A 19,113-nucleotide genomic window follows, 5' to 3' on the forward strand; every position below is an offset into this window, starting at 1 on the left:
GCACAGATGATTTGTTTTTGGATAATCCGCTTAAGGGGAACTGAAAAAGGAGATGAATTTTTAAAATGAGCGTATCGATAGCACGTCTCAACACTTAACATGTTATAGACGTGAAAATTGGTATTTTTAATCTCTTTAAAAAATAAAAAACATATTTTTTTCTGGAAAAAACATTTGAGAGGGGGTGGGGGGTAAAAAAGACTGAAAAGGGAGTGGAATTCTCTCAAAAAGTGAAGATTTTACAGACGTGAAAATTGGTAGTTGGAGTCTCTTTTAAAACTAAAGAAATACATATTTTTTGTTTTCGGAAAATCTACTTACGGGGGTGAAAGAATTAAAAGATAAGTTGAATTCTTTGTATGAGGATACTTATATTTCAAAAATTAAAGGTGTTGCAGACGTGTGAATTGGTATTTGGAATCTCCTTTAAAAATAAAGAACACGATTCTTTTGTTTTCTGAAAATCCACATAGTGGGGAATAATTGAGACATTAGTTGAATTATTTTTTATGAGGATACTTGCATCTCAAAAACTGAAGATGTTATAAACATAAAAATTGGTATTTGGAATCTCCTTTAAAAATAAAGAGGTTTTTTTTTCATAAAATCTACTTAGGTGGATTGGGGGTGGGGGGTAGGACTGATAAAAGGGTTGAATTATTTTTATCGGGATACTTATATCTCAAGAAATGAATGTTACTGACGTGGAAATAGGCATTAGAACAAACGTGGTGTATAAAGACTTTCTGGGGTAAATGCAACTCAATTCTTCTGTGAGTTTATACTTCATGGATTTTCAGAAAATATCTTAGTACAGTACCAAGGAACGATTACTTTTATCAGATGATGAAATCCACGCGACCGAAGCCACGGGTATCTGCTAGTATATACTTTATATAATTTTAAATGATAATTCAGTTCTTGAAGGCTTAAGAATCTCTTAATTTCGCTTCTTGGAAATGATTCTTGGTTTTATTTTTCTGTCCTCCAATCTCTGTTCTTAATAAATCGTATCGCTCCATGTTCAGTTGCTGAACGTATTTAATTCAGATTTCCTTATTTCACTCAGCAATTCCTTTCTTTTGTGCTGTATACTGTGTATCACGCCGTATTTTTTCGTTTAGAACGAGTAATATCTGAGTATTTTGTTTTTCTTGGCTAATATATTCTTTTCCGACGCAGCTCAAATGATTCGTGTCCATCCAGTATCTCGGCAGATTACTAAGTGTAGTAATAATATATTAATATTTACTTGTTTCTTTTCAAACAATCCACTTGATATTTTTATGTTCTCTATTCACAGCCTTTGAAATTGTGCGCTCTTTACTCGATCTTGGCCTCCTGTGAACTTTTAAATTATAGTTCACTTTATATAATTCTGGCCTGTGTGATCCATACCTCCACTTTGACGCCATTTTGGAACAAAACAATAAGTTAAATACGCCATTTTGGAACATGTCAGAAAATGCAATGGGCACAGTATAAATCAATATTTTAACCCGAATCTTAATGACATTTCAGAAAAGCCAAATGTCCTATTTGACCTTCTAATTCCCATTTTTAGAAACATCAAACCAACAAGTCATAATTCAGTTTTTCATAATATTCACAGCACCTTTTCTCAGCAGCCATCTCTTTTCCCCACATCCTTCAGCCCCGCCTTAATTTCCCCCTTCCCCTCCATCCTGCTCTCCTTTCCGCGACCTCTCCCCTTGCCCCACCCCCTCTCTCCTTCCCCCCGCCCCTTCCTTTTCCTTTGAATCTCACAACCGTTAGTATAAGGCACACAACAATGCACCACGCACCACATGCTGCAACAAGAGATAAGTCTCGTATAACCTGTGCCATTTGGCTAACACGCTCTCTCTCTCCTATTCATAAATTTTATCTAATTTTATCCATCATTTATTCAGGTTAACTCCATATATGTTATTCCACCTCGTGAAACATCCATCGTCCTTCAAGATTCCAGAAGCAGAAGAGCTTTCTCCTAGTATCATACTTCGCATAGTCTATTAATTCTAGTTTATAAACATCTTGAGAAGACAATGTTACGATTCTTTATTTTCAATTGATCTCTGAATGAACAACATTATCGCTTAAGAACCAAGTTTTTTCGATTTCCATTTCCACAGTTTATACGACGCACGGGACTTTTTTAAGGATCTCTATTTTTTAACATAATATAGCGCTTCTCTGGTTTCCTAAGCCTCCACGCGCAACAATTGCCTTGTTCCATAAAACTGAAGAGCCTTTCCAACATCCATGTATTTTGACGTCTATCAATACCTTATAAAATACGACGTAATCTTCTTCGAATATACAACAGCTAAGAAGAAGCCAGCATTCAACCTACTATTCTTCTTTATTACATCATTTATTGCACAGTGGTCTTTTATAATATACGGCGCACCGAACTTTACATAACTTCCGCTCAGTGCTTCGTCAGTTGGAAGAGTTATTATTTTTAATATATCTCTACTCAACTTCCCACATGGTATGTACCTTTAAAAAGACTGTACTTGTGTTTACATTGTTTATGTTTTCTTCGATATTTACGCTTTAATTTACTTCAGGCTGATGATGACCTATTACTAGGTCGAAACTAGTCCCTATGTAATTTTCATTTTGTATTGAAAAGGTGGACCAATAATAATATATTATTTTACTCTATTGTAACTCCATGGATACCGCAATGAATTGCGCATTTATACCAACTACAAATTAAGAATGTGTCAGTTTTAACCATATCTTCATGTGTCGTCCTGACAATGTCCAACAGCATTTCGGCATGATTTTAACAAGCACAATGGGAACATTTAATTTTATTTACGTTGGTCGATATGGAAACCATCTAGCAGTTCTGCGTCAGCTGGTGGTTATTTACAGTGGCGTCCAGTGGCTTGCATACTGCTAACACCACTTAAGTAGATTTGGTGATTGATGATCTGTCTACAGAATCATCATTTACGAGTTCCCGTGTTCCAATTGAAATTGTAATAATTAACAGTGATGGAACTAACAATTCTATGAATATCAATACAAGAAAGAATCTGGATGATGAACATACTCCAGATGCTAAGAATTTAGAGCCTAATTTATTTTTCATATTTTATACTTACTGTAGTTCATCCCAGATTTTAATGTTAATTGTGTGTTTGTACATTAGTTTTCATGTCAATAGTGTGTGGTTAAATTGTTTAGTTATTAGATGTATTAGATTAAGGCAGAAGATGGCCAGCCAAGGCCGAAACTAGTCCCTAAATTAGTAATGTAATTCAATAATATTGCATATTATATTATTGAAAAGGTGGACCATTATGACATTAATTTTATAATTATTATTGTGTTTTTCAATAAATTAATTTGAATAAAAAATAAAATCCCGTTTATAATTGATCGCCCCTCATATGTTGATCAGGTGTACGCAGATCAAGAGTGACCATAGCTGACAGGATCAAGTGTGAATGTGGGCAAAACCCACTGTGCGCATTTTCCTGTACGATGAACTCTTTCAAGGCACTCATCATTTCATGCTTAACAGGTGGATGTGCCTCTCAATTGTGACAGGCCATTTAAAATACACTCCGGTCAACAAGTATTTGATCTAAATGTGTGCAATGTTGCAGAGTGTAATTTTAACTGTATATTCTAGACATCCCTGAACTCACCTGGTGACCATGATCGTTGAGGCTTGAAGTCTATGTGGTCTGACACCATGGTTAGCTAGTTTGAGTCCCTTTGGTTGAAAAAACATTCACCAATAGAACATTGGCCAGCAGGATAGGGGAGGTGGTGGTGGTGGTATACAATTTCTAATCACTAGATTGCATGTCAGAAGCCTGCAATAAATCCAAACCTCTCTGCATTGTTATGGAGTGAGGGCATATGACACTATTGATGGTGATTCGTGTGTCATGTGGAGATGTTAAGCCTGAGCAGATCCCTTGGTGCTATTTGACAGGAGAAGGCTGTGTGCCAGCACTGGGTTTCACCCTCTCTCTTCGTACTGTCATATTTCACGTCATCTCTTTAACTCCTCTGATAAGGTTGACATCAGGAAGGACATCCATCATAAAAAGTTGCTACGAAGATTCGCTCACTTTATATCCGACTGTAGACAAATGGGACATTCTAGATATTTCCAATAATAATAATAATAATAATAATAAGGTAGCAGGTAGGGACCCTCTTCGGAGGCAGCCCTGTCCAGGGAGTGGCGCCCCTGCCTATGTGAGTCCCAGACACACTGACCCGGTGTATCATCTGGTAAGGGTCCCAGCTCAGGGTTACAAATGAAGACCTCAACAGCAGTGAAGGCGGAGATGAAGATCATTGGTACGGGGGAACTGGCGGAGAGACACCTTTGCTTTTTGGGATAGTAATAAAAAGCCTGTTTAAAATACAGGTGCGTCTGAGTGGTATCCACCGGCTTCCTGGTCCGCGTCTGACACCTTGTGGTTGCAGCGGCAATACCAAGCTCCGGGAACTAACAATCCCTGGTTCTAAGCACCCAGCACTGCTGGATCTCCTATTACAAGCCAAACATGATTCATAAGTGTAGTAACAACATTACCCCATGTGGTACCCAATCCACCCGTCGCATTGAGACCGCTACCAGGCTTTCGGATTCTGGGGAGCCTGCACAACCACGAAAACATGGGAGAGAGTCGGAGCTCTCTCTCGTAAACTATCCCACAAAACCCCCACATACATTGGTTCATTCAATATCAACACTTCGATTCAACCAGGAAAATTACTAAATTTAGTCACAGAACTTGATCGGCAAAAAATTCTCATCGTGTCCTGCAGGAAACTCAATTTACTGATAATGCCACCTTGGATTATGGAAATTATCGTATATTCAAAAGATTCTAAATTGGACTCCTTTATTTGGTATGAGCTTCGTAGTACATAAAAGTATACTGAACTCGATCCAAGAAGTTAATTCCATCAACAATCACCTAATGACCATGAGGTTTCAGTGTGCCAATAAAAAATATACATTAATAAATGCACATCATCATCATCATCATCATCATCATCATCTTCCTTCCAAGTATTGGGCCATGTGACCCGTTACGGTCTTGCATTTTACTTTTTGCAAGACTTGAAAGCAATCAAATGTCCTTCCGACGGGTTGCTAGCCTGAAGGAAATAAGACCATTGGTGGGGCTGCCACCTCTCAGCTAATGGACTAGCTGAAATCACAGTATTTCCTCCATAATGGATGTAACGGTTATACCGCCGTGACTCTGTCAACAGGGCTGGGAACAGGTTTTTTCATCTCGGGAAGGTGAGGTTGGCATTTGGGCAGGAGAGGTTATGTCATAATCATCATCATCATCATCCTTCCAAGTTCAAAAAGAAGAATCCCCAAAACATGGACAAATTTTGGAACAAACTTGAAAAGGTAATGTCAAAAATTCCAAAGGATGATGTCAAAATCCTCTTAAGCGATTTCAGTGCACAAAAGATTCACAATTAAGTATTTATTTATTTTCCACCTAGTCGATACAATGATTGCTTAATGCAATTTAATGGTTAAAAGTGGTACATGTTTCGTATATTATCAACATCTTCAGCCACATAACACTGTTTAGCTGAAAAATATATAAATTGACAAAGTAATGATTTAAAGGAAGTGTCCTTATAAGATGTTGATAATAATATACAAAACATGTACCACTTTTAACCATTAAATTGCATTAAGCAATCATTGTATCGACTAGGTGGAAAATAAATAAATAAATAATTGTGAATCTATTGAAGTGTGATATGGACCATGAAGCTGATTTTATGTAATTCAATGCATAAATCGGCCAAGAAAAGGAACACAGCAAAACTATCGGACTCTACCCGGCGCACAAATTTACCAACAAAAATGGTTCAAGACTCATTGAACTATGTCAACAGTACAACCTTAAATTCATGTCCATATCCCTCAGGAAGCATCCCAAGAAACAAAAAACCTGGAGGTCCCCCCATTAAATCCGTTGGAGAATTTCAGATTGATCATGTAGCTATCTCATATCCGCTACAGAAAGAGGTACACGATGTACAAGTGAGAAGAGGAGCAAACATCGACTCTGATCACTATCTCACAAGAGTTAAAGTAAAATTTACCCCAAGAAAATACCACCCCAAGAAAATCCAACAACAGAAATTTGACATAAAAAGGATTCCTGTTACGGATCTAAAAGAAGCATGGGAAACTCAACCAGCGAAAACATGGGAAGAATTCCACACCAGAATCATACCGAAGGCATGAGAAATGGAACCCTTAAAAAGGAATACAAAGCACCCTTGGTGAAACTAACATGCAACCAAGCCCTAGAGGTAAGAAAATCTGCATTTCAGAAATACAACAATAGAAAATCCTAGAAAACTCAACGAGAATTTTATGAGACCAGAAAACAAGTATCCAAAACCATCAGGCAATAAAAAAGAAAGCACGTGAAAGAACAACTAGACTCAAGTGAAGAAAACTTTAGAAACCACAACACAAGGGATTTCTACAGAACATTCACAGAAAAAATCTGAGGACACATTCCACAGAACTTATGTTTCAGGAAACAAGACGGAAAATTGGCGCTTACTAATAAAGAAAACTGCCGAGAACTTGCACGGTACTTCTCAGAACTTCTTAACTGCCCCAAACCCACTGAAAGATTTCGTGAAGAAGCATCCAGTTTCACTCACCCAGAATTACCTCCTCCAAACCAGGAAGAAATTCAGAGCCACATTAAACGACTAAAGAACAACAGAACCTCAGGAAGAGATGCGATTGTTGCAGAATTCCTTAAGAATCTTGGTCCAGATTCAGTCAAGGAACTTACAGAAATCATACAGAAAATCTGGAAAAATGAAAAACTCTCAGAGGACTGGAAATGTGCCTTGATTCATCGACTTCACAAAAAAAGGAGATAAAACTGATGTCAACAACTATAGGGGAATCTCCCTCCTTGAAGTCGGCTACAAAATTTTCTCTGAATGCCTGTTGAAAAGAATACAAGAACAACTCGAGCATAAGATTGGTGAATATCAAGCTGGGTTCCGCCCTCACAGATCGTGCACTGAACAGATTTTCAACCTCAAAACCGCTCTAAAATTCAGGGCCCTCAGAAACCTTCCAATCATCTGTACCTTCGTAGATTTCAAGAAGGCTTATGATTCAATTGATCTTCAATCTCTGTTCAGCATCCTGAAAGAACAGAGACTAGACTCCAAAACGCTAAACTTGACCAAACAGACCCTCACTGACACAAAGTCAAGAGTGAAATTCATGAGAGAAATCTCAGACGAATTCCTGATAAAAACTGGTGTCCAGCAAAGAGATGGACTGTCACCCCTCCTCCTCAACCTCGTCGTAGATAAGGTGATGAAGGAATGTGAAAAAGAACTAAAAGCACAAAATAGCTGGAACCCAGTAAACATTGGGACACAAAAAAACAAGCTTGAAATTCCACGCTTAGCCTTTTGTCCAGCGATGAAGTCACAGCAATAAAGCAAGTTGAAATTCTCCAAGAATGTGCCAGAAAGGTCGGACTCCATATCTCCTTCCAGAAAACTGAATTTTTCTGTGCAAAACTAGACATTGTTAGTCTCACTACAAAATACGTACAAATCAACAGAGTCTCTCACTTCAAATACCTGGGCAAAATCCTCGAACCAACCGGACAAGAGAAAACAGCCCAAAACAACAGTGTCCAAAAACTCAGAAGGGCATATGGGAGAACAAGAGTAATCTACAACAAAAAATTTATGTCTCTCCTCATTAAGATTAAACATTATAATACTGTAATCAAACCTGAGGCTTTATATGCAGGGGAAACTTTAACGCTTCATAGAAAGGGCGAGCTGGAAAATATCTTAAAAGAAGAGCGAAAAATCATGAGGAAAATTTTAGGACCAAGACACATGGAAGAAGAGTACCGCCTCCAAACCTGGAAATCCACAGAAAAATTATCTAATATTGCGGCAGACCTCAGGAAAAGAAGGCTAAAATTTTATGGACATGTTAAGAGGCTTCCAGAAACCAGACTAACCTACCAAGTTCTTGAAAGAGTTGATAAACTAAAGAATTTTCCTTGGATACAACAAACAAAAGAGGACATGAAGAACGCACAAATTCAACCTGAAGAAATTTTGAATCGAAATATATATATAGAAAGTGGGAAGTTACTCCAGAGAATGAAGTACCAAAAAGAGCAGGTAGCAAGTGGACAGAAGAAAGGAAGAGGATCATTAGTCAACAGATGAAAGCATCCTGGATCCTCCGCAAACAAAATCATAAATAAAGCTTCGTGTGTTCCGCATAATACCATTCACGCATAATAATAAATAATAATAATAATTGAATTTCCTTTATTCCTTTTTCTTCTGCTTTCTTATATTTATAACAGTATTCATACTTCTTTTATGAGGAGCCTTTTTTTTTTATTAACACCTACCAGTGCCCCCATTCTGTCTCTTGATCTCGAAGTTCCACCCTAAGCGTGCACACTATTTCTTGTACTTGACCAGAAATTGCTTTTCCTTGCCCAAAATTTGCTGTCTTTTTGTGTGGAAATGGATTGAGGCCACTGCTTTTACGTGGTTCGAACACACTTTCAGTCGCACTATATGTTAAAATAACATTGAACTTAATACTACAATTATAAAACTAAAAGCTACAACTCTCTCAGCATGAACACTTAAATTAAAAAATGAAACCCCAAAACTTACGAATCTAATAGATACACGCAATAACCCAGAAAGTGGTGAATTAAATGTTTTAATATCGGTGGGAAAAAAACTCTTAACTCTTAGAGAGCAGAATTAAATCCCACGCAAGGTTGCCTGTGAGCAGAATTTGATATATTAAATGGTCAGAGATCCAGCGTCACCAGGGCACGTAGTAATTAAAATCAACAGGTGGCAGTAAATGACACAGGTCTGGCTGAAGGAGGAATCCTCAAATAGAGTTGTGTTATCTCCCTCCTAGTTTTTTACAAGCTATGAGAGGCTATTTTGGTCAGTCGAGCATGCGTCACGAGTTTTGAGACCGGCTTTTTGCAATTTATATAGCTATTTTGCAATATGGTTAGTAAGAAGAGAGTCGGTGAGCAATAGATTGCTTCAGTTTTGGACAGTACGGATGTAGATGAAAGTGACTTTTCGTCTGAAGAGTCCGAAGTGATGAGTTTTCTCATTGAAGGAGCCACAGAGAATGGAATAGCTAACTTGTGTAAGTTAGACCCAGGACCTTCAAGTACCATTCCGATATGTATAATATTAATCAAGCTCCAATTTTACATTCATATTTTGACATGACAACCGAGCCTACAGAGTACTTTTCATATTTTTTTATTCCAAAACTTTGATATAATTCAGCAAAATAAATTGAAAGAACAGTCGATTCTTTTTTTTTTACACTGCAGAATCTCACAAGTACAGCTTTTATTGTTGAGTAGAACCTTAGCCAGTTTTACATGGATTTGATGGAAAACTACACTTGATGACAATGTTTAATTCATATTTATGGGATTTTCCTGGGAGGTATTGTCCAAACAGCAACTGTCCCTTGGCACTATTGACCCATCAGTAACTAGCAACTCATCGCACACAAGATAATTTTTGTACTTAGTGTTAAGTAGGGTAAGCAAGTGGGTGTTTTTTTTTTTTTTTTTCAAGCATGGCTCAACAATGGTTGGCTCATTATTATGGAAATTCATTTTAATGCAGTGTCAAATCTGTTCCTTGACATGGTTTTTCCTTATGACCTCATTTTAGATCAGTACATTTTTCGTTGGAGAAGAGGACAAATGCTCATAATCATAGCCACTTTTCAGTTTCTTCTTTCGTGCAGACTTGTCATTCAGCTATTGCCGAGCGTCTTTGCACATCTGTCAGGCTCCCTACATGCAGCTTCCAAGCTTTTTTTTACATAAGCATTATGAATAGCACAGAACGAGTGTTTATACCAGGTCTTCCTGCGTGTCTTCTTCCACAATTTTGATATCTGTTGGTAGATATTCACTGACACACATCTGCTCTTATTTAGAATTTCTTTAATCTCATTGGGAGCCATAATAGATATTTATGCCTCCCACAAGGAACACTATGTTATAAACAGAGAACTGTAGAATAAATGAATCTATGACACTCTCATTGGCCTGCCAAGCAGCCGCTGCTCTTTCTAGACCAAGGTAATTGAAGATTGTTGGAGCTAGTAGGGATGCTCTACTGGGAGGTGTAGAGCTCCAAAATCTGCTGCAACCAACACAGTGAGATTGTGCATAAAACAAATCACTTATGACTCAAATGTACATAGAGCATTAATGAAAGTATTTTTGTAAAACAAGACACTACTTGTATAAAAACTCAATGTCGGCTTTTATGGAATGCAGCACTAAATACTAAACAGCACTTTATAAAGTTTAATTTTCACCATTGGTGGCTCGCTATTTAATGTTGTACCATTCTCCTTGAAGAACATTGATCCTGTATTACTTTTCTGTCTCTTTTTCAGGCAACGAAAGGTGATAAGACTCTCACTGCAACAGATATGTACGAGGAAATACCTGAAGAAGCTTTTGGTAAATATGACTGCTTACTTGAATGGAATGAAAAGATGTGAGGTTAGTTCAGAAAAGGAAATTTACAAAAAACAATGTTCTCTTCATTAACATTGCAGAATTCATATTTTCTTTACAGTGGTTGACATGAGCCCTGGTTTGGAAACCATTATCTTAAAATTTCTGCATAGTCCTTAAACAGTACAGTGAAGTGATGTTTTCTACCTTGCCATGGTTATGTAGGGGATACGGATGACTGAAACTACTTATTCTCTATTTTATTGATGTAAAAATATACTCTAAAACATTCCATGATATTGCCAATAATGGATGGTGTTTACTGGGACAAGCTTCCAATTACATCCAGCTCCAGCCAGGTTGCTACTTCTCCACCTTGCACCACGTTTCTTTGTCTTTTACTGGTCTTGATAAAGTCTGTCCATTTTGCTCCCTTTCCCTCCTTCCCGCCTCTACTATGAACTATCTTAATTTATTCTTCTCGATTTTGTCTTACAATTTTTCTACTTCACTTTCCTTCCTGACATTTTCATTTCTCACTCAGTCCTTTCTATCACACTTCTGAGGAATTTCATTTCACTGACTTGAATTTTACTACTTTACTCTCCACTCTTCTCATCTCTGCTGCTGTAGGTATCAGAACGGACAAAAATGCCAACGCCACCGGAAGCCCGGTGAGCATAATGTCGTTCTGTCGAGTATAGTTGAAAATTTCTCAGTACCGTATGATGACCAGGTCGGAAATTTGTTTCCTGAATACAGACTATACTCGCCGAATACTCACTAATGAGCTGGCGCAACTCGGCAAGATGCCTATCATAACCGTTACAATTCCATTGTAACAGTGCCATAATGTAAGTGTGGACTATTGTGGTTTAGGTTAGGAGCAGCGTAATGCCACCTAACCTAACCTACACTCACCTCCCCATCCGAGGATGGAGATTCATGCTCCACGTGCATCTCCCCGCCACTAGACGAGGTGAAGCATGCCTTCAATTTCTTCGACGTTGTTTTGGGGTGGGGTTTCCTCTTACGAGGGGAGCGCGCAGGTCTTCTAGGAGGAAGACCCGCTGGCATGGAATCAGGCCCTCCGGGTGGAGGGCGTGAAGCCCCATTCGTAGGAGAAGTGGAAGAACGCCTGCTAAGGTCGCTCTTCTTCCCCACAGTCGATTCTTGTTGAGACGGGCTGGGAGGTGGTTTCCCAGCCCTGGTCGACGATGCCGCCTCCGCCGGCTTGGGCTCGGCTGTCGCCGACCTCGGGAGGGAAGGAGACGTTGTCTCCTTCCCCTTTTGTGCCGGCGTAGGTTTCCTAGCCGGCACAGGTATGTTGGTGGTCGAAGGCCGGGACGGACCCACCTTCGAGCTGGTTCTCTTTGGCTTGGGCGCAGCGATCTTCTGGGCAGGTGTTCCAGTTGAAAATGAGGAACCTGGCAGGGACTGTGCTATCAAGCTGAAGTCAAGTGTCTTGGCCGGTGCATTCAGAGAATTAAACTTACGGCGCGCTTCCTGGTAGGAAAGACCATCCAGGGTCTTGATCTCCTGGATCTTCTTCTCGCTCAGATAGGTCGGACAATTCCGATCCCGAGGAGAATGAAGACCAGAGCAGTTAGTGCACTTGAACGGAGGTGTACACTCCTCCGCGCCGTGAGCTACTTTCCCACATGTACCACACACTGACGGATTCGAACAACGAGATACCATGTGTCCGAATCTCTGGCATTGATAGCATCGCATAGGAGGCGGGATGTACGGCCTCACATCGCAACGATAGGTTGTTTACCTTGACTTTCTCGGGCAACACTGACAATTTGAAGGAGACTATGAACGCACCCGTGGCAACGTCTTCACCGTTGACTTTGCGTGTGATACGCCGGACGTGGGTCACGCCACGGTGCTTCATGTCTTCCATCAATTCATCGTCAGTGTTCAGGACGAGATCACAGTGGAAAATAACTCCACGAACCAGATTCAATGTTTTGTACTCTTCCACTTTGACGGGGATGTCGCCAAAATGGTCGCACTTAAGCAATTGATCGGCCTGGAGCGCAGTGCTCGTCTTCAGTAGCAAACCACCATTGCGCATTTTCTTCAGGTCCGCAAGTTCGCCATATACACCTTCGATGTACCTACTGAATAGAATGGATTTAACCAGCTTGAAGTCCTGCCCATCGGTTCTGGTAGCAACCAGGAACCTAGGGAAGCTGGATCCCAAATTCAATCGCTGCGACTGTTCCCAAGGGGTTGCCCCCCTTAGAGAATCCAAAGTTAAAGACTTGGGTAGCGAACTACCCGAGGTTGCTGGCGGAAGTTGTTTCGACGCCATCCCGAAAGTATCCTCCCCGAATGCCACCCACTCCGATCAGGGGTCTCTGTAGCCGAACCAAGCAGCCAAGGCAATACCCACCTGGTCATAGCAGGTATTGCCCGGGGTCCGATGTTGAACGATGCCTAATACGGGATGACTGAGGCAATGAGCACTAGGACTCCCTTCCTCCAGTCACCCGCAATAGCATGTACCCCATAGCGTATACAGAGCACTAAATATAGAAAAAATAAATAAAAATAATTAATAATAATATGTCCTTCTGGCATTCGGCTGTGCGGGGACCTGCGTTGTCAGGCGGATACCACTGCCCGGGTACATGACACTCCCACCCGCCGCGTCCTGGGTGGTTGCTGGCACGGGCTTTTGAGCGTAGTCGCACACATAGGAGCTCCATCGCCGAGCAGCACGCACATCAAAATTTTGAGTGGTCTACATCTGACCCTCAGAAAAATAATAAAAAATAAAGAGGGGACCATGGCCACATAACCCTTTAAGTCGCCTTCTACGACAGGCAGGGATTACCTATGGATGTATTCAACCTCTCCCATCCACAGGAGGTCCAACACATTATACCAAACCACAATCCATGTCCACGCCAAGGTCGCCCCTTTTTGTCGCCTCTTACGACAGGCAGGGGATACCGCGGGTGTATTCTACATGTGCGTCCCCCACCCGCAAGGGGTAGCGTGTTTGGTCCGCGAGAGGTATTTCATTTCCCTCAAGTCCGCCGGCAAGGCGGTTAGGACCCCCCTATCCGCCACCTGGGACGCGCCACGTGGGAGTATCACCTCTCCCCCTGCTACGCCTGCGTAGCAGGTTCGTGGAGGTTCCAATACGAACCCCGCTGGAGGCAGTAGCTGTTCGCGTACCGCTGCCTGTCATAACTACAGTGTGTAATGTTTATTTTCCACCAGGTGAGGCTCTTAACATCAATGATGTCACTGATCTTCTAGATCAGCTTCCACCTCCCTTCCTCTTGTTGGGCGATTTCAACGCCCATCACCCCATCTGGGGCTCTGAGTCGCCTTGCCCCCGGGGAAGAGAGCTGGAAACATTAGTAACAGAGCTGGATTTATGTATTTTGAACACAGGGGAACCAACACACTTCAGTGTACGTTACGGCACTTATTCTCGCATAGACGTAAGTCTGTGCAGCCGAACGTTGGTTCCGCTGTTTCGGTGGAACACACATGACGATCTTTGTGACAGTGACCATTTTCCCATAATTCTTACTTTGCTGAACCACAATTCCGTCGAGGCTCCCCCTCGATGGATTTTTAAACATGCTGATTGGCCAAAGTACACATCACTAGCTGTCTTTAACGACAAAATCAGGCGGACCGTAGGCGAGGAAATAACTTACATCACCCAGGTTATTCTTGCTGCTGCTGAGGAGTCCATTCCGTTCTACTCGGGGACTCCTCGCCGAAAGCTCGTTCCTTGGTGGAACGAAGACATAGCAGCAGCTATCAAAGAACGCCGTCGTGCTCACAAACATTACTGTAGACAGCCCACTGCGGCCAACTTGGTAACATTTAAGAAACTCCGCGCTAAGGCGCGAGTTCTTATTCGCCAAAGTAAGAAGGCTTCATGGGAGAGATATGTGTCGTCTATGACGTCACATACTCCATCATCTCAGGTGTGGACTAAGCTTCGACGTATTTCGGGTATCCAAGGATCATCTTCTGTACCGGGAATTTCCATTGAAGGCAATATCATCACTGAACCCCTCCTGATTGCTGACCACCTCGCTAGTCATTTCGCGGATGTATCTGGCTCCGGGAATTACCATCCTGATTTCCTCGCTCTGAAGCGGGAGGCGGAACGTTCTCACCTTAGTTTTGCCTCTCAAGCTTCAGAGGACTACAACGTGCCCTTTACGGAGTGGGAACTCCGCAGCGCCCTAGCACTTTGCAAGGACACGTCTCCTGGACCAGACAACATCCATAACCAGATGTTGAAACACCTTAGTGATGATAGTCTACTCTATCTCCTTCGTGTGTTCAACCGAATCTGGATGGAGGGTGATTTTCCGTCTCAGTGGCGAGAGGGCATAGTTATTCCTGTCCTCAAGCCTGACAAAGATCCTAAGTATGCAGGAAGTTACCGACCGATTTGCCTTACAAACTGCCTGTGTAAGCTGTTTGAGAGGATGGTTAATCGCCGGCTTGTGTGGTGTCTGGAGAAACAAGGACTCTTGTCCGAGTACCAATGTGGATTTCGAGCCGCTCGATCCACCACTGACCACTTGGTACGGCTGGAAAGCTCTATTCAGGATGCGTTTCTCCGCAAACAGCACTTGGTGGCTGTTTTCTTTGACTTAGAGAAGGCTTATGACACCACATGGCGATATGGTATCCTTTCAGCCCTGCATCAATGGAGATTCCGAGGTAACTTGCCGGCGTTTATTGCGAATTTCTTGTCCCTCCGTCTATTCCGTGTCCGAGTAGGGAGGACATATTCGCAATACCACGTACAAGAAAATGGAGTCCCACAGGGATCGGTCCTTAGTGTCACTCTGTTCGCAATTGCCATCAACGGTATTGTTGCTGCTGCTGGTCCAGCAGTTATACCGTCGCTATATGTGGACGATTTTGCTCTGCACTATAGCTCGCGTAATATGGCAGTCGCAGAGCGACAATTACAACACGCTATTAGGAGGGTGGAGCAGTGGACCTTAGAACATGGCTTTCGGTTTTCTGCCGCAAAGACCTCCGTTGTCCACTTTTGTCGTCAACGTACTCTTCACCCCCATCCTGAGCTTTATTTAGACAACGTCGTTCTTCCAGTTGTTGACACTTACCGATTTCTTGGGCTCCTTTTTGACAGTAAATTATCGTGGGAGCCACACGTGCGGCAGTTAAAAGTGCGATGAACTAGGAAGCTTAATATCCTTAAGTTTCTTAGCAGCACTTCTTGGGGGGCTGACCGCACGGTGCTCCTGCGATTCTATCGGGCACACATTTTATCCCGGTTAGACTACGGCAGTGCAGCATATGGCTCCGCAAGACCAAGCGTTCTTGCGAAGCTGAACAGTATCCACCACAGCGGGGTTAGGTTGGCGACGGGAGCTTTCCGTACAAGCCCAATTGCCAGCATACTCGCTGAATCTGGTGTGCCGCCTTTACACCTGAGGCGCCAGCAACTTCTACTTACATATGCTGCAAATTTGCGACAGATGCCACTTCATCCAAGCTATCCTTGCGTGTTCAACAATGGCAACCGTTTGCTGTACGCTGCTCGTCCTCGAGCGACGCGGCCGGTTGGGATACGCTTGGATAGCATTTCCGAATTGTTTGACGTACCTTCGGTTCCTTGCCTTGTCAGACAACCAAGTGGGGTACCTCCGTGGGTCGTACGACGACCTGAAGTAATCCTGGATCTGCACACTGGCCCAAAGGAAAACACGGACCCTTTGATTTATCGGAGGCTCTTCCTGTCCGTTGTTGGCCGCTATCCAGGTTCAGTCGTCGTCTACACGGATGGTTCAAGGACAGATACGAAGGTGGGCTGTGCGTTCGTTGTTAACAATGATAGGTTCCTTTTTGCTCTTCCGGCAACCTGTAGTGTGTACACAGCAGAGCTCTATGCTATCTATGAAGCTCTGCGGTACGCACTGTACAATGAGCGCCGACACTTTCTTCTGTGTACCGACTCCTTGAGTTCGCTCCAGTCTATAGATACCCGTTTCCCTCGGCACCCTCTGGTGCAGCTAATCCAGGACCTGCTGGCCGGGTGTTGGGATGCTGGCACCAGAATCACGTTTCTGTGGCTCCCAAGCCACATGGGCATAGAGGGAAACGAGTTAGTAGATCAGGCTGCCAAGGAGGCAGTTACACTGCCCCCGTTGCCTTTCCAGGTTCCAGTAAGTGATATTCGCTCCCAGCTGCGACATCTTGTTATGTCCCATTGGGAGATGGAGTGGCAGGCCATTCCACTTCCCAATAAGCTGAGAGCGATAAAAGGAACAACGAAGGTATGGAGGACTTCCCTTCGGGCTTCGCGGAGGGAAGCCGTGGTATTATGTCGTCTTCGGATCGGCCACGGTATCTTGACTCACTCGCATCTTTTGAAAGGAGAACCCCCTCCGGTGTGTACCTGCGGCGACCATCTTACCGTGGTACACATCCTTACGGAGTGTGTGGACCTGGTCGATCTGCGCCGTAGTCTTAACCTTCCGAGTACTATCTCCCTTATCTTGCGTGATGACGAGCAGTCAGCAGACCTCGTCGTCCGCTTTATGAGGGATAGTGGACTGTTTTCTCGTGTGTGATGCTGTCCTTTGTCCTAGTGTGTTTTGTGTCACTTTCGCTTTTATCCTATTGACTTAATTTTAGTTTGTGTTGCGTATTTTAATGTGTTATTTTAACGTCTCTCGTAAATTATGTACTACCAGGCAATGCCTTATTCTTTTGTTTTCCTGCAGATTCTCTTATTTTATTCGAAAATAAGGCATTGCGTATTAGATCCACTGATTGTTTTAATCTCACCCTCATTTTTCTCCATCATTTTTTTAAAACTCTAGTCAGTGGATATGTTTTTTAAAATTTTAATATCATCTCTCATGTCGTTTATCTCATTCCATTAGGGGCTGATGACCTTCGATGTTAGGCCCCTTTAAACAACAAGCATCATCATCATCATCATCATCATCATCTCTGCTGCATTTGTCAGTTCCTTCTCCTTCCAAATTACATTCCGTACATTCATCTCTTGCATTCTTTCCATCCTTGCATTTTGCATTATTTTGCTTCCTGTCCGCAGTTTTCCCTACTCGGTCACCATCTTCCCCAGAATGAATTTTGAACTGCATTTCACAATTTCCTACATAAAGTCATTCTTGTTCTTCCTTAGTGTCCATTCTGCACACCACAGTATCAGCATCTCTCTTTCACTAAATGCCTTCTTTGACTTCTTCACAAGCAATCAAGTTTCCTATCTTCCATTCTATCATATGTCTTTACTATGTAGAGAAATGTCATACCTAGATCTTTGCCGTGCCCCCAGTGTCATTCATCAACTGCCTCATTCCTAAAGCCATTTTGCTCCTCTTCTACGTATCCTTCCATCTCCATCTTTCTTCCCTATTGTCTTTCTTTTTGTAACTTTCTTGTCCCCCTTCTTAAACACTGGTATTATTATTCACTTTCCCCATTCTTCTGGCACACATTTCTATATTCATATACTTTTTACTAGTCTATATAGCCATTATAGATCAACAGGTCCAGCTGTGTCTTTATCTTATCATTTCACACTTATTTCATCTATCCCAGCTGCTTTTCCCATTCTCATTCTTCTGACTGCATGGTTTACCTTTAACATTTTGCCATTTTGCTTTCTTCTTTTGTCCCACTGCTCCCTTCACCTTCTCATTCCACCATGATGTTTCCTTTTCTTACACTCTTGTAGATGTTCTGTAACAGATCTTTTCTGCACAACTGCTGGGACAAAATGTCCTCTGTGAAATATTTTAGCTTAGAACTTTGGCCGGTAAGGTTCTGTCATCTAAGGTGCAATATTGTGTGAATATTGTCAGGGCATTCTCACTCTTCATAATGTATGTACTGCGGATGAGTATATCTCGAAAAATATTATCACATAGTTTTGTCTTGGCAACGACAAAGTGTTCTTTGTATCTTGACATTTTTATTAAAAATGTAATTCAACACTCAGAAAAAAATCGTCCTGATTTTGTGTACCCTTGTATGATTAAATAATTTCAGTGAGACAGGCAGCCAAAATAGCATTGTAATATCTCTACACTTCACACAGTATTTAACAGATGACCGACTTGATGCTAATATACTGAATGAATTAAAATAGTCTGTCTATTCTAAAAGGAATAGCAAAACCGTAAAAATTATTAGGGGGATGTAAAACATTATTATTAAATCATGATGAAAATATAAGTGTTCCATAACAACATAGTTTGATTTACCAACCTAGTTGTCCATCTTCTGCTTGGCGGTCTTGTTCTGATGTTATTAAATGATAGGTTAGATTATGTAATAAAAACTTTATTCTCAAAGCAGGCCTGCGCAACTTGATTGCCTTAGAGGGCCAAAACTTTGTACCTTGAATCTGACTTTTCCACTGCAGCTATTACAAATAAAAATTAAAAATAATTTACAAACAGATGTAGTTGCAAAATTCCTCAATAGAAACCATTTAAATACAAACAAAGTTTACTAATATTTTCACTGAGAACAC

General features: G+C 41.7%; 1 protein-coding gene across 2 annotated transcripts in view; it reads left to right on the plus strand.

Moving 5' to 3' along the window:
• Nucleotides 1-19,113, plus strand: part of LOC136877206 (nuclear transcription factor Y subunit beta) — a 199,798-nt gene that overhangs the window by 157,962 nt on the left and 22,723 nt on the right. Inside the window, exon 5 of one of the 2 annotated variants that reach the window (XR_010860742.2) lies at nucleotides 10,514-10,622. Coding sequence is in view for 1 of the 2 variants with exons in the window: in XM_067151039.2 (XP_067007140.1) it covers nucleotides 10,514-10,580 (67 nt within the window). In the remaining variant the exon portion in view is untranslated. The remainder of the gene's footprint in view (nucleotides 1-10,513; nucleotides 10,623-19,113) is intronic. The other variant, XM_067151039.2, reaches the window with a different exon arrangement.

Source organism: Anabrus simplex, chromosome 7 (assembly GCF_040414725.1).
Source record: "Anabrus simplex isolate iqAnaSimp1 chromosome 7, ASM4041472v1, whole genome shotgun sequence".
NCBI classification, from domain to species: domain Eukaryota; kingdom Metazoa; phylum Arthropoda; class Insecta; order Orthoptera; family Tettigoniidae; genus Anabrus; species Anabrus simplex.